The sequence below is a fragment of the Sorghum bicolor genome, chromosome 6, assembly GCF_000003195.3.
Source record: "Sorghum bicolor cultivar BTx623 chromosome 6, Sorghum_bicolor_NCBIv3, whole genome shotgun sequence".
Lineage (NCBI taxonomy): Eukaryota > Viridiplantae > Streptophyta > Magnoliopsida > Poales > Poaceae > Sorghum > Sorghum bicolor.
Genome location: NC_012875.2, coordinates 54,821,767 through 54,836,641, shown reverse-complemented (window position 1 = coordinate 54,836,641; position 14,875 = coordinate 54,821,767). Strand labels below are relative to the sequence as shown.

General features: G+C 45.5%; 2 protein-coding genes across 2 annotated transcripts; one reads left to right on the top strand and one right to left on the bottom strand.

Moving 5' to 3' along the window:
• LOC8060456 lies at positions 3,473–5,187 on the top strand. Its single transcript, XM_002448373.2, has one exon. It carries the CDS (start codon positions 3,874–3,876, stop codon positions 4,762–4,764), a length of 891 nt encoding a protein of 296 aa, XP_002448418.1. The 5' UTR covers positions 3,473–3,873; the 3' UTR covers positions 4,765–5,187.
• LOC8060455 (probable purine permease 11) lies at positions 10,512–13,004 on the bottom strand. Its single transcript, XM_002446961.2, has 2 exons — positions 12,756–13,004; positions 10,512–11,822 (listed from the first exon to the last, which is right to left on the bottom strand). The coding sequence occupies exons 1-2, from the start codon at positions 12,790–12,792 to the stop codon at positions 10,714–10,716; spliced, it is 1,146 nt and encodes a 381-aa protein (XP_002447006.1). The 5' UTR covers positions 12,793–13,004; the 3' UTR covers positions 10,512–10,713.

The window sequence follows — 14,875 nt, the reverse complement described above, 5'->3', positions numbered from 1 at the left end:
CGGCCAAGTCGTCCATCGATTCCATCCTCGAGCGAACGATAACCACCACGAACCGGGTGCTGTGCTCTAGGGTCTAGAAGGTCGAGCTGTTTCCGTCGCCACCTTCTCCAAGACATGGCGTGTCCGTGCGTCCATGTCGCTTCTTACTGACCGAGATCCGAGTCCGAGACGATGTCGCCTTCGTTCCCGGCCGCGCAGAGGTTTGTCGTGTCGAGCCAGCAACGTTACTGCTAGGGGAGGGGTAGGAGCACGCTCTTCGGCAGTGGTCGTTCAGGTTCTGACTGCTGCTGCTGCTAGACGCTGCATTTTCAACCGGTGGTTGAGAGTTTGGGCGATCGATCGATCGGTCGCGCGCGGGGACAGTAAAGACGAATCGGGTGATCAGCGAAGTTGAACGAACCGCTGCACATTACTTTTCTCGCTCACGCTAATGCTAGCTACTGGGAAGGTTTCGGTGGCCGTGGCCTGTTCTGTGTGCAGCCGGCCTGCGAGACTGTGACCGAGCGACCCGCCCGTCACTGCCCCTGTGTGACGATGCTAGCTGCTGCACACGCCGACGGGAAACGGGGCAGATAAGGATTCTGGAACCCGAGGGCACGGGCACACGAGAAAGCAGCCCGGCGCGCGGCGCGGCGCGGCGTCGGTGACGCCTCGTTTTCGCCGGGTTAATTGCGCGAAGCTAGCAGGTTCGGCTCGGGCCTGCGTCGTGGACTCGTTCTGGTCATCGACTTCGTTCTCCCGCCCGCGAGCTGCTGACTCGTCGACGGCCGGCGATCGAGGTCGAGAACGTTGGAGACGGCCGCCTTGCCCGTCCGTCGCTTTCAGCGTCACGGACGACACGGAGGGCGGTACAACGTGATAAGTTTACGCTGCCCCGTGGCGTGGTCAGCCGTACAGGATACGGCGCCGTGCACAGCTCGCGTTAAGTGGTACGAGCCAAACAAAACCGTGATCTCGTTTCACGGTTAATTCGAGGCTTCTTACTTAGCCCAGCATTTTGCACGACACCAGTACTCGAACGCTCTTATTATTATGTTCCTACGGTACGTACTAGCATACGGGTCCGGACTATTATAACATTACCCAAGCGTGCATCCATGATCCATAGTCCCGCACGGGTGGAGTTTGTGTGCACGCGCGCGCTGCCGCCAACGGGACACAAAAATCTAGCGCCGCTGCCCGTGCTCTCGTCTGCAGTTGCAGAGACATCATGGCGGGCCTGAGCACGGTTTACTGAAACGAAAACAGCTCGTTTACCGTAAACCATCTCTTTCTTTCGCACGCACGCACGCCTTTTCACGTGATCCACGCATATTTATATTTTAACAACGTCCTCGACCTCTCAAGGAATCGAATTTTCCAATCGCGCTTGCTTCGTAGTCACATACAGGTCTTATTTAGTTTGCGAAAATTTTCAAATTTAATGATTATAGCATTTTTGTTTTATTTACTAATTAGTGTTAATTGTAAACCAATTAGATTTTAAAAATTCATCTCATAAATTACATACAAACTGTATAATTAATTATTTTTATCTATATGTAATGCTCTATATATACGTCTAAAGATTTACTACCATGATATAAAAAAATAGAACTAAACAGGGCCACAGTTCTTTTGCCTAAACAGTGATAAATTTTGCCCTAGCTTTAATTCCACTTATCAACACGCAGAAAGCGGGGGGGGAAATTTAGTAACTTTTAATAACCGATACGGATATATAGTTCAAAATGTTTAATATCCATCCACCTCAAAAGCAAAAATAGATTAGGTCTTTTCAGGAATCGAATTCCATTATTGTTAACCAATGGAAGGAGCTTAGTAGCTGGCCACCAAGTTTTGCACACCAATAGCAATAGGCACGCCATTACTGTTTCTACTTGACTCTGTCCACTACTGTTTGTGTGATTAGTAGTACTATATCTTTTCTTATATCTCTGAAACTGTCTTTCTCCATCGGATGAAGTATTGCAGACCTAACTTACGTATTACATACATCATGCAGCATGTATCAGTGTCAAAATAATATCAGTTAATACATAGGAGTACTCCTACAATAATAAAAATCTCCCTACTTTTGTGTGCTAACAAATGGGGGCTAGGCGGGTGTGTTTGGTTCACGTTTTAGTACTTGTGCCTTGCTAGCCACTTTAGTTAGGGCAACACGAGCCTTACTTTGTTAAATGCAAAAGTGTTGTTATTTGCTTTACTCGTCTTTGCTAAGTCTGGCTTACCCAGATCATGTTTGATTGCCTAGTTAGCTCACCTCATCTCTATTCAGGTGAGGTTACCTTATTAAGGCATCTCCAACCATGACCGGCATGCTCATGCTCATTTCTGGTGAGGAACTCTAGCACATCTCCCACCATGGAGAGGAGGCCAGGGAGAACGAGGGGTGGCTGTTGTGTGAGCGGAGCGGGATGATAATAATAGCCATGGCGTGTCAGACTGCACAAAAAACATAGGTGGACGTCGTTGGGATCTCGGGGCAGTGCGGATGTTTGGCGGTGGTGGCGACCCTGTGCGGAGGAGAGCATTGGCCATTGCACGCGTGCAGGCTGTGCAGAAGCAAGGGGTTCTGCTTGGCGACGAACAAGTGGTGCGAGCTCGGCTGTGGTAGAGGGTGGATCCCACACCGCGCGCATAGGCCCCCACCGCAACGCTGACGCGATCCCCACCACCACGCCGCACGCTAACTGTCGTGTGACTCTGTCGTCGTGATGTCGTCCTCCAACCGCTTGTCGTGCTATCTCCCTCGTACGACCTCCACCCGAATGAGTGCGCCACCGTTGCATGAGCATGTTCAAGTGACGACGCATGAGCCATGTAGGAGCGGCAGTGCGTGAGTGTGGAGGAGCAGCGGACCTCGGATTGCGGAGATGAAGGAACAACAGTAGTGGTGGCAAAACATTGGGAGCTGAAGGGAACAAACACGGATGCTGGCCAAGCCAGAGGGGTGATCGGTGACAAAAAACCAAACACTTGTACTGAAATCTGGTTAGAGGGTTAATCATCCAACCAAACTCTCATGTAATTTTCCAGCATATATCCTCAAAATAAGGGCCTGAGCATGGTTTATACCGAGGGCTTGTTCATCTAAAAACTTTTCAAGATTCAACGTCACACCGAATCTTACGGTACATATATGGAGCATTAAATATAGATAAAAAATAACTAATTACACAGTTTTCCTATAAATTGTGAGATGGATTTTTTGAGTCTAGTTAATATAATTGTACAATAATTATAAAATATAAACGTAAGTGTTAAAAATGTCCAAATTTTAAAAGTTCGTGGATCTAAGACCATGTTTGGTTTGGTTCGCACTGTTAAATTTTAATTCTTGTCACATCGAATATTTAGCTACATACATAGAATACTAAATATAAGTTATTTACAAAATTAAAAATACAACTAAAAAATAATTTACAAAACGAATCTTTTGAATCTAATTAATCTATAATTAAATACTAATTACCAAATAAAATAGAAAACTATAATATCCGTTAAACTTTAACACACTCCACCCTCTTTCTTTCTTAAGCACGCACACCTTTTCACGTGATCCAGCCATATTTAAACACCGTCCTCGAGCTCTCGAGGAATCGAATTTTCCAATCGGGCTGCAGAGAAAGAGCCAGTCGACAGAAGATACCAACCTGCCTACCATCAGGAGCTGACAGCCTCGCCAGTCGCCACAGAAACGACTACTACCCGTGCCGTGAGTAACGAAAAGGGAGAGAGAGCTCGCTCGCTCGCTCGCTCGCCTCTGGCCTCCGGCATCTCCTCCATTCCTCTCTGCTCGGTGCCCGCGTCGCGAGAAGAGATCACGAGAGGTAAGGTAATGGCCGAGGCAGCGGCAAGGGGAGCGCGATGAGGTGCGCCAGGCACCCGTACGAGGGCGGCGTCGGCGTCTGCGCGCCGTGCCTCCGCGACCGCCTGCTCGCGCTTGCCGCCGCGCAGAACGCCGCGTCCTCGCTGCCCCCGCCCCTACCCCCACCGGAGCCGCCCGAGCCCGAGCCGGTGTTCCCGAGATCCGTGTCGTCGCCGTACGTGTGCCGCCGCAAGTCCGACGCGTCGTCGGCGCCGCGGGGGCGCCCGCCGGGGAGCCTGCTCTTCTTCCGGACGCCGCAGGTCGGCCCCGCGTACGGCGCCGGGTCAGGAGCTGCTGCCGGGTTCGAGGATGGCGACATCGGGTTGTTCCGGAGGCGGCGCGGCAGGTTCTCCGTGCTCGCCACGCTCTTCGGCCACACACCGGACGACGACAGACAAGGCGGCAAGGAGCGGAGGCACAGGCCGTCCTCCTGGCTCGCGGCGATCGTGCCGCGCGCCCGACGTAGGAGGAGGAAGGACGGGGAGGCGAGCGCTCTGCCGCCACCGTCCCCACCGCGGCGCTCATGCCGCGGGATCAGCGACCGGGGACTCTCGCCGGTGAGGTACTACGCCGACGGGGACGGCGAGGAGAGCACCTCACCGGCGGAGTCGCCGTGGTGGCTACCTTCGCCGTCGCCGATGCGGAAAACCCCATGCCGTCGCCGCCTGGGACTGGGACTGGGAGCGCCTGGGGCCGGCGTCTCGGGGTTCTCGGTGTGCATCAGCCCGCTCGTGCGGCCCAGCCTGGGGAGGCACCTCCGCGGCGGCCACCCGCCGGACGCGATCGTCGCTGGAGAGCTTCGCCCGTCGCCGCTCCACCCGCTCACTTCCAGCGCCTCGCTCCACCACTGCCGCTCCTGGAAGCTCGCCGACGGCGGCCGGTTCCGGTGAACTCATCGACGACTCCCTGTCCATGTGACCCTGTAAAACTCCTTTCTCACTGTTCTCCAACATGCTCGGTCCATTTTTCACACAGAACTTACACGACCATTGTTACTTCGTGGGTTTTATCCTTTTTATTTTTCCTTTTTTTTTTATTTTGGTTTTACCTTGACGTGAAAGCTAGGGAAAACAAGGAATTTGTGCCTCGCAAGCTGTTCCACTGACATTTGGGCACCGACATTTCTAACGGTGCCGTTTGTCAGCGGAACATGTTGCAACGCTGTAAAAAGGATCAAGCTCCCCGTGCTCAGTGTTCATGTACAGCTTATTGCGCCTTATCGCGTTCTGAGATTCTCCGGTCAAGAAGCTTGATGAGGTCTGGTTAGATGGTGTAAAGGCCATGTGGGCGGAATTAAATGCTCGAATTATTAATGGGAGGGAGATCTCAGCTCTTGGCAGAGCGCCGTGGACCAGTGCTTGTCTTAAAGATAAATACAGTTTTCGTTTTTTTACAATAAAACAGTTTTAAACTTGACCAAAATGAAAAATACTAATATTTCGAATAAGTATCATTTGATTAAATTGAATATTTTTTTCATAATATCATGTTTTGAGTCCATTTTTTTATAGGTTTAGTCAAATTTAATAAAGTTTAACTCTAAAATATCTTTTTTTTTGGTGTGAGGGTGGGGGGGGGGGGCAGAGTACTAGCTCAATTCTATTTTATTTTTAAATTTCGTAATGGAAACTGATGTACTTAGCTTATGAGTGTATAAATATCTTCTATAACGAATGCATTTATGGTAATACTGTAAACATAATCAATGTTTTTATAGTTTTAGAGGAGCATTTCCACCCCCTAATCTACGTGTAGGTTCACTCTGAGTGCGGTAATCCTTAATAAGATAAATTATTTGGGAAAAATAGTAAGCCCCCCATGGTACAGTCAGTAGTAAAAAGGTTCTTCAACCCGAAGTGGATGAGGTCTCCGAAATTTCATTTGGTCACTTGACCATGCGCAAGGAAGCAAACGAACTGGTGAATGGTAATGCTTCCCCTCCCCGTGGCTTGTTGGTAAGCACCACACGCTGGTGGACCAGAGCAGATGCTTCCAACTTCGTCACAGCAATAGCAAGGCTATAGTAGGCCAGATCCGGAAATCCGTCATCATTCCGAATTCGGATCGTGGCTCTGGCTCCCAGTGCAAACTTGCTTCGACTGGACGATTGCCGCCAAAGGCAGGCCAAACCCACAGCCACAACACGATCTTGATCCTTGCTCAGTCACTCGTACGGAAAAAATCGTCGCGTTGCTTCCTCAGCCACTACAAATACACCAGTCTTTGATGAATACTGGAGTACGAAAGTGTTCTACAACAGTACTCCTAGGAGATTCATGGCTGCCTACGCCGCTACAGTCAACTCGCTCCATGCTAGCAACAACAGTGCTGAAGTAAAAGTCAACCATGAATCTAGGACTGGGAGTACTGGTGCCATCCTTGGGCCTTGTTTAGTTTCGAAAACTGAAAAGTTTTCAGAACTGTAGCACTTTCGTTTGTTTGTGGTAAATATTGTCTAATCATAGACTAACTAGAGTCAAAAGATTCATCTCGTGATTTACAGTCAAACTGTGTGATTAGTTTTTGTTTTCGTCTATATTTAATGCTTCATGCATATGCCGCAAGATTTGATGTGACAGAGAATCTTGAAAACTTTTTGAATTTCGGGGTGAACTAAACAAGGCCTTGGCTGACGACTGCAATGAATGAACCGGAAATAAAGCTCGCAATAATGGACGTGTGCTGAGCTTGAAACCACCACCATCCACCAGGACCATCTGATCAGGTCTTCACTCTTGAGCAGAGCAGTTGAGCTTCAGCTCTGTGCCGGCCCGAGCCTCTGACGACAGTTGAAATTCCTCGACAGGAGGTGGTTGCGCGCTCGCTTCGCCCCCGGAACGTAAAGGCGCAATCATGGCAGGTGCTCGCGCCTTCGCCGCGGCCTGGAAAGAAAGCTCGTCGCCTTTACGGTTTGAAGCTAGTGCGGTGGTGGTGGTGGTGGCCGGTGGGCTTGCAAAGTTGTGCCTGCGATCCGGTGAATCGCGATGAGCTGTGACAGACAGAGTGCTGGGTTGCACTAGTTTGCTTGCACCTGTTCTCCCTTCTTCGGCCTCCTACTAGCGCTTTTTGGTGGTTATACATTTTGATGATGAAGGAAATATTACTTCCTTGCTGGGGTTTGCTGTTCGTATGCGCTCCACAGGCGCACATGTGCTTGTCCTGCTCGAGTATGATTGGCGTAGAGGGGGGATGCCCATGGATTTATTAGGCCAACTAAACGCCGACCATGCATTGGATCGGTTTAAATGGATTGAAAATGATCACTTCGTTTTCGATGGGGGAGGCGGCTAACTGACAAGGAGACGGATCGAGCCAAGACGCTCCGACGCAATAGGGGTGGTAGCCTGTTCGTGCATGTAGGCAGGTGCGGAGTTTTTGGTTTTGAAATATACAACACACAGGCCTGGTTTAGTTCGCAAAAATTTTCAAGATTCCCTGTCACATCGAATTTTTGGTCGCATGCATGGAGCGTTAAATATAAATAAAAATAAAAATTAATTACACAGAGATGAATCTTTTGAGCCTAGTTACTCTAAGATTGGACAATGTTTGTCAAATAAAAACGAAAGTGCTACAGTAGCCGAAACTCAAAAATTTTGCAAACTAAACAAGGCCACAGTATATATGTATCGACCTTCTCGTCAGTTTTATGCTACTAGGAAGACTTCCAAGAGTTTCTGACGTTTTCAACATTGATGAACGATTATTGTCAGCGGCGCTGGCAGTATACATCTCGTTAGGTGTCTTTCAGGCATCAGCATTGCATGCACATTGCACTTTTGCACGCGCCCGTGCCATATATGTACGATGAAGCACTTCGTATACGTGAAGACGTCTTTCGTAGCGGCGGATCGGATATAGGAGGAGTGAGCACGCCGCGAAGCAGTTGCTTCTGCGTGCCCGCCTCAGCTGTCGTCTCGTTTCTGCTGGACTAAGATAAAGGTTTGTTTTCTCTTACTAAATTTGCCAGCTAGAATTATTCTAGCTACTTTTAGATGATTAGTAGAACTAAACTATTTTAGCTCCTTTTAGTTGGTATTTTTTACAAATTTAGGGGTTGTTTGGTTGCTAGCCACAGTTTACCGCACTTTACTTTAGGCAAGTGTTTGGTTGATAACTAAGTTTAGGCATGATTCTTTTAGGCTCCACACGTCATAGAGTTAAAAAGTGTGACAAGATTCTTTTAGATATGGTAAAGTGTGGCAACCAATTTGCTAGCCACACTTTTTGTGGTTTGCCAGTTGCCACACTTACCTAAAGTTAGTTGTGGTAGATGATGGCCAACAACCAAACATTATCTTAACTAGCTAAAATTTAGCGAGAGAAACCAGACCCGAGTCTGCTTCATCGGTAGGAACTACTCGTAAGAACGAGGTAGTATGCCATCTCCCTTGCATCGCAGGCATTCATTTTGACTGCTTTTCTCCCACCATTGTGTTTGGTACTTTGGTTTAACACACAATTAACAGACTTAGCTAGGCCTTAGTAGATGATGGGCCTTTGAGGCTTAGCTAGGCAAAACCAGTTAATGCGTTAGGCCCATATGGAAACCAGTTAAAGAGTTGGGCCAGATACGAAGGCTTCATATATCTACTCGTAAAAAGCCCAGACGAATTGTTAATATGGACTCTTCAACGTACATGAGATCTTTGTGCAGCGGGGCCATCGTCCACTCAGGGCTTTCGCATCGGCAAATGGGTACTCAGGTTTTGTTTAGTTTACCCAATTTTTTTAAAAAAATTCACCGTAATCTTGCACGTACAAGGTCTAGTCTCTCTTACAGCCAAGTTGTTTCGCTCGTGTAATAGAAAAATTGAGTTCACCAGTTTCGGTTCCATTCCATGACAACCTTTCCAAGATCCAGTCTCTCTTAGCATCAAGCTATCAATCTGTACGTGTTGTTGACGCTAGCTATCTACTTACCTACCGACTATATGGCTCTAACCTCCATTGATTCAGACTTTCAGTACCTCAAGCATCAATACAAATCTAATTTACAAATTGTCTTTAGAGCAACACGTTGGATCAGACCCTAGTCCTAGTACTTGCTGCAAAAGGAGGCACAACCAAAGTTAAATTTTGCCAGGCCGTACCTTGGAAGGCAATGATTATGGACACAGGAACGTGGGTGGGTGTTTACTAGACTTAGGATGCTGAATTAGGGCCTTGTTGAGTTCAACCAAAAACTATTTTTTTTTCAAGATTTCCCGTCATATCGAATCATGCGACACATGCATTAGACATTAAATATAGATGAAAACAAAAACTAATTACATAGTTTACCTGTAAATCGCGAGATGAATTTTTTGAGCCTAGTTAGTCTATGATTGGACAATAATTTGCCAAATAAAAATAAAAGTACTACAATACCTAAAACCAAAAAAAAATGGAACTAAACAAGGCCTAGTTTAATTGGTTGAGAGTGTGGATGTATACTTAGATCATTATTCAAGGGTAAGTCCTCGTCGAAGACGAATTTGGGTGTCTTTTTTTATTTTTAACTAGCAAATATGCCCGTGCGTTGCAACGGGAGAAAAACATCAAATGATCATAAAAAGTGATGACATAATGTTACATATCTATTTATATTTATCTTTTTTATAAAATTTAAAGTCCATAGTTTATTTTATTGATAACCATGACATCTATGGTATGAGATAGTTAATATTTACAATATTATGCAGCTTGGAGACATATTTATTTAATAATAAAAATAGTATTATATTAAAACATGAGAAGTTTGTTGCTAGCTTTATTTTTTTATTTAGATTAGGATTCCTATAAAATATGATATATCAGTTAAATGTATGTAGACTATAAACACATGGGCTTATGAAGTGTTCATATGATACAACAACACATTGTGCAAAGGTAGTGGAAGCATCTTTTTTATATTTTTACATACTTAAATTGATGCTAAACTACTTAGCAAGCATAAATTTAGTAAATTAGTAAATCAGTGAGATATGCACGAATGGTGCTAAAACTTTTACCACAAATCAAGCATCACATTAAATAGGCTACCATAAAATTTTTATAATAATTGGAGCAAGATAACTACAATTTCAATTTTACACTAAAAAGCATAGGCAAGCATCTTCAGCAAAAAAAAAAACTAAAATTTGTGATATTTTTTGTTTACTACATGGATCTACATATGTGGAGCTGAACAAATTCTGTTTTGTAATTTTTAGATTTTTCTATGAATTTCTACACATTTATTAATTTTCAGCCGATATAAAGAATAAAAGAAAAATAAATTAATAGGACAAACACTTTGCACCTATTTTTTGTTTACTTCATGGATCTACATATAGAGCTGAACAAAATTTGTTTTGTAATTTTTAGATTTTCTATGAATTACTACGTATGTATTAATTTTTAGCCAAATTAAAGAATAAAAGAAAAAAAATAATAGGATATAGAAGATTTTGTATTGGGAACTATGAAAAAAAAATCATTTTCTTCTACAAGTGGACGGCCAAGGCCAGAGCTGATAGAAAACGTAAAGAAGAAACACTAAATCCTAAACCCTAAAAAATATTCTATTTTCTTTTTCTCTGTTAAACGGACGGAGGGACCGATTCTGGACGAGACGGGGACACAGAAAAATTTTAGCAAACTGAAATTTTCACAATTTATTAGTATTTTTAATAAAATGCTACCTAGTTTGCATGTTTTTTTTTTCCTTAAAATGATTGCTATCTCTAGGCATCTTGCTATTCGTTATTATTCCAATAGACTGGCAGAGACTACAAATACAATAGATCGTTGGGTACTTGAATGTATGCCTTGTGCTGTTGTGCACATACCAGAATATATGTAAGCATTGATCAGCCTCAGGCGGGCAAGAGCGTGTCGCTTGCCGTGCGTGTGGCGCAGACGCGGCACTCGGCGTTCCCGGCCCGCCGGCCGTCGATGTAGTGCTGGTACATGTAGGAGAGGAACCCCCACACCGCCATGAGCATGGCCACGACCTTGATGCCCGTCATCTTGTCCCCGAACAGCACCACCGCGAACACCGGCACCAGCGGCAGCGCCAGCGTGCACGTCACGTTGGCGAACAGCGACGACACCCTCATGATCAGCCGCACCACGCCCACTGCCGCCGCTTGCCAAGACACCGCCGTGCCCACCAGCGTGAGCACGTACCTCGCCCTCCCGTCCTTGAACGACGCCATCTCCCCCGGGATCGTCCGCCAGTCCCCCGACGCGAGCAGCCCCACCACGGAGACCACCGACGCCACCAGGTTCGTGTACATCTGCATCCGCAGCACCCACCGCGCCGTCCGCACCCGGATCACCTTCTCGAAGCTGAGCTCGAAGAGCGACAGGATGAGCGCGAAGACCGCCGAGGCCGCCAGCACGAGGACGAACCCCACCGGGTACTTGCCGCGCGGCACGTCGCTGGAGGTCTCGTCGGAGGAGGAGCCGACGCCGAGAAGCGCGGCGGAGAAGGTGAGCACGACCACGGAGTTGAGGATCAGCGCCGTGAACTGCTGCGCGTTGATGAGGCGCGAGGTGATGGCGTTGAAGCCCAGCTGCGTCGCGGCCACGAGCGAGAAGGTGGACACCGGCAGGTACTGCAGCGCGTACGAGTACATGAGGTTGTCGAAGCCGATCATGACCCCGACGCCCGCGTACACGGCAAACATCTTGGACGCCGGCGGCCGGCGCTCGTCCGCTGAGGACGCCGGCGTCATGAGGAGCGGGACGACCAGAAGCGGCGAACCACCAGACTGCGTGAGAGTGGCCATCCACTTGCTGTTGCCGCCGGAGTTGTAGTACAGGCGGCCAAGGAGGGTGGCCACGGTCGTCCCACAGAGAACCATGAGCATGTCCACCACCACTGTCATCCACCATCGGAAGCTGACTCTCGTGGACCACCGCGTGTCGGCCTTGGGTTCATCACCGGCGTCTTCGTGGACGGATTCCTTGTCCGGAATGCCTTGTGCAATTACAACGAAAAGAAAACAAAGATGCGGTCGTATAGTTAGTAGTACTACGGACGGAGTACTGCAATAATGGAAACGAAAAAGAAGCAAATTTGGTACCAACATATAAAATGTAAAATGAGCACTGGATCTGCTTTTGCGAGAGATAATTTTTTCGTTTCAGTCAATCTGACACCAGCAGTAATCGTTTTTTAAATCAAAATATTTTTTCAATCTCTACAGTCGCACATTAAAGTTTTCAGTTAATCAGCTGGACAAATAAAAGAGAAGAGAAGAATCAATCAAAATTTATTATTATTTCTCCATTTATTTCTTGGTGGAACAATCCCCCTCACGACCTCGTGCAGTATTAATACGACATGGCTAGGTTAATACTGAATACTTCCCGTTTCAGTATGCTTTCACCAATCAACTACCGAATTCAATGGTGATAGGGTGGACCATGCAGGAATTGCTGTACTGTAGTTTATATATTTATATTTTTTCAGTGACAGGCGGAAAGCTACTCTGTTTTCTTTTTTCTTTTTTTTTAAAGAAACATTTTTAACTGGCCAACTTATAAAAAGAAAAAGATTGAGATCTTGAGGGGAGAGTATCTCAATGCCAGAACATTGTTTTTTTTGACGAATCTAGAGGGGCCGAAGCCCCTACTGCCAGAACGTTGTTTCCTACAATCTTTGCTAGCTCAGGACGGCAAAGCAGACTGTACAAGAACAGTCTAAGCTGGACCTTTCAGATGCATCAATAATTCAAGGATGAGCAGTTTCCAACCATGCATGAACATAGAAGTAGAACTCTCCAATCAGGGGGGAAAACAGGCACATGAAAGAACCACTCTGGAAATTCAAGAATTGTTTTTAAAATCTACACATGATAAGGCACAACAAAAGCAACCAGGAAGAAGAGAAGGCAAATGATTTTAGTACCTCTGATCTGGAGCTGAATTTCTTGAGCATGCGCCATGCTGCCTACTGAAACTCAAACACCAGGACGAGAGAAGCTTCTTCTGCCTCAACTGTGTCGCCGGCTGTTTTCTGACACTTCTTGCTGATGAACAAGGGACTCTACGCAGTAGGCACCTTGGTCCTTGGGCATCATATATATCGATCCAAACATTAAATAATAAGGTAGAGACATATATTTTTAAATGATTTTTCACCCTCAGAATGGACCGGCCCCGCTCTCCCGCAGAGTACACTTATGGACTCATGGACTACAGGTTTCAGTCAAATCTATTAGTCACCTCTCTCTTTTTTTTAATCAAAAAGTATTTGCACATGTCCTTTCATTTTAGGCCTTGTTTACTTTGCAAAAATTTTCAAGATTTTTTATCACATCGAATCTTGCGGCACATGCATGAAGTATTAAATATAGATGAAAACAAAAACTAATTGCACAGTTTGCCTATAAATTACGAGATGAACCTTTTGAACTTAGTTAGTCCATGATTGGATAATGTTTGTCAAATAGAAACGAAAGTACTACAGTGCCCAAAAACCTAAAATTTTGGAAACTGATATAGTAGGAATTACACTTTGGGTATTTTGTGGGTCAAGCTAAGGTAGACAAAAGAATACTTCGGTCAAAATTATGTGTCTAGATATAAGTACTTTTTACCGGACCTGGTAGGTCCGCCTGGTATAGACAAAAAAGCCTAATTGGTACTATAATAGTTTCAAGATGGGTCTTTTGGTATTGGCTAACTCTGCCCAAGCCCGGTGCTATTGATGCCACATACCAAGCCAAATTTGCCTGCGTCTACTAGGAACCATCACAAACCTTCTCTATGATTATGCCACTCTATTTACCACCACCATCACCACTATTTCTTTGTTATATTATTCAAGGGTTGCAAGGTTATTTCCTTTCAATCCTGATCGAGACGACCTTTCCAATAGTGATCAACACGCCATTATGTCATTGGTTAACTCATAGTAGGGGGTGGTGAGTGGTGACCTACTTGTAAACATCGATTGCTAGTTCTTCGTCCCTCCCTATTTCTTAAGGGATAAGTAGGACTCTAGAGCCCATGGCTCAATGTCTTGGCATAGGTTTGCTTTCGGAGACCCAATGAGATCCTTGCGCTACTTAGGGCTCCCCTTAGTAGTCAGAGCCTTAAGAGATCCTCTAGAGGTCCAACTCAGGCAAACCTTGGACTTTGGAGTTATTATGGTGCCCCCCTACTGGGGTTCTCCTAGCATATATGATTGTCTTATCCATTAACCATAGCTCTTTTTTTTTCATGTACATAGAACTAGACAATGACCATTGCTATATGATCCTGTACAGTGTATGCATAGTCTTGGTGAGCTCAGAGTGTACTATTTTGAAGCATTTAGTGTAAATATTTTTTTTACACATCTCTTATGCTACATGTGCCTAAAAATCAATCTTGATTTCAGAAGATGCTCTCCACATTGTAGGCAACCCCTTTGGGTTTGAGGGTGTTGTTGGGTCATATTATGCTTGGTGTCCTTAGAAAGGGGTTCTAGGGAGGCAACCATGCCAGAGGCGGAGATAGGAGCTAGGGTGGAGGAACAAGGCAATGATGTGTCATTAGCTAACTTAAGCAAAACAGACCTAGCCATCCTAAGCCCGCCAGGCTTGCCTTGGCCCACATATATTATTGGACACAACCTAGACATGGTGAAGTAAGCTCACTATTTTTTTCTTGGTTTGAACTATTTATTTTTTTTAACTAAAATGAGTGGGGGCCACCACAACATTGGCCTAGCTAGAAAGCAGATGTCTGCCCTCGCCCATTGGACATTACTGGATATGAAAATTCGATTAAGACCTTGTTTAGTTACACCTGAAGTTCAATTTTTTTAAAGATTTTTTCCATCACATTGAATCTTGCGAACACATGCATGGAGTACTAAATATAGATAAAAAATAAACTAATTGCATAGTTTGCCTGTAATTTGCGAGACAAATCTTTTAAATCTAGTTAGTCCATGATTGAACAATAATTATCAAATACAAATAAAAATGCTATAATATTCAAATCCAAAAAGTTTCGGTTCTAAACAAGGCCTAAAAACCC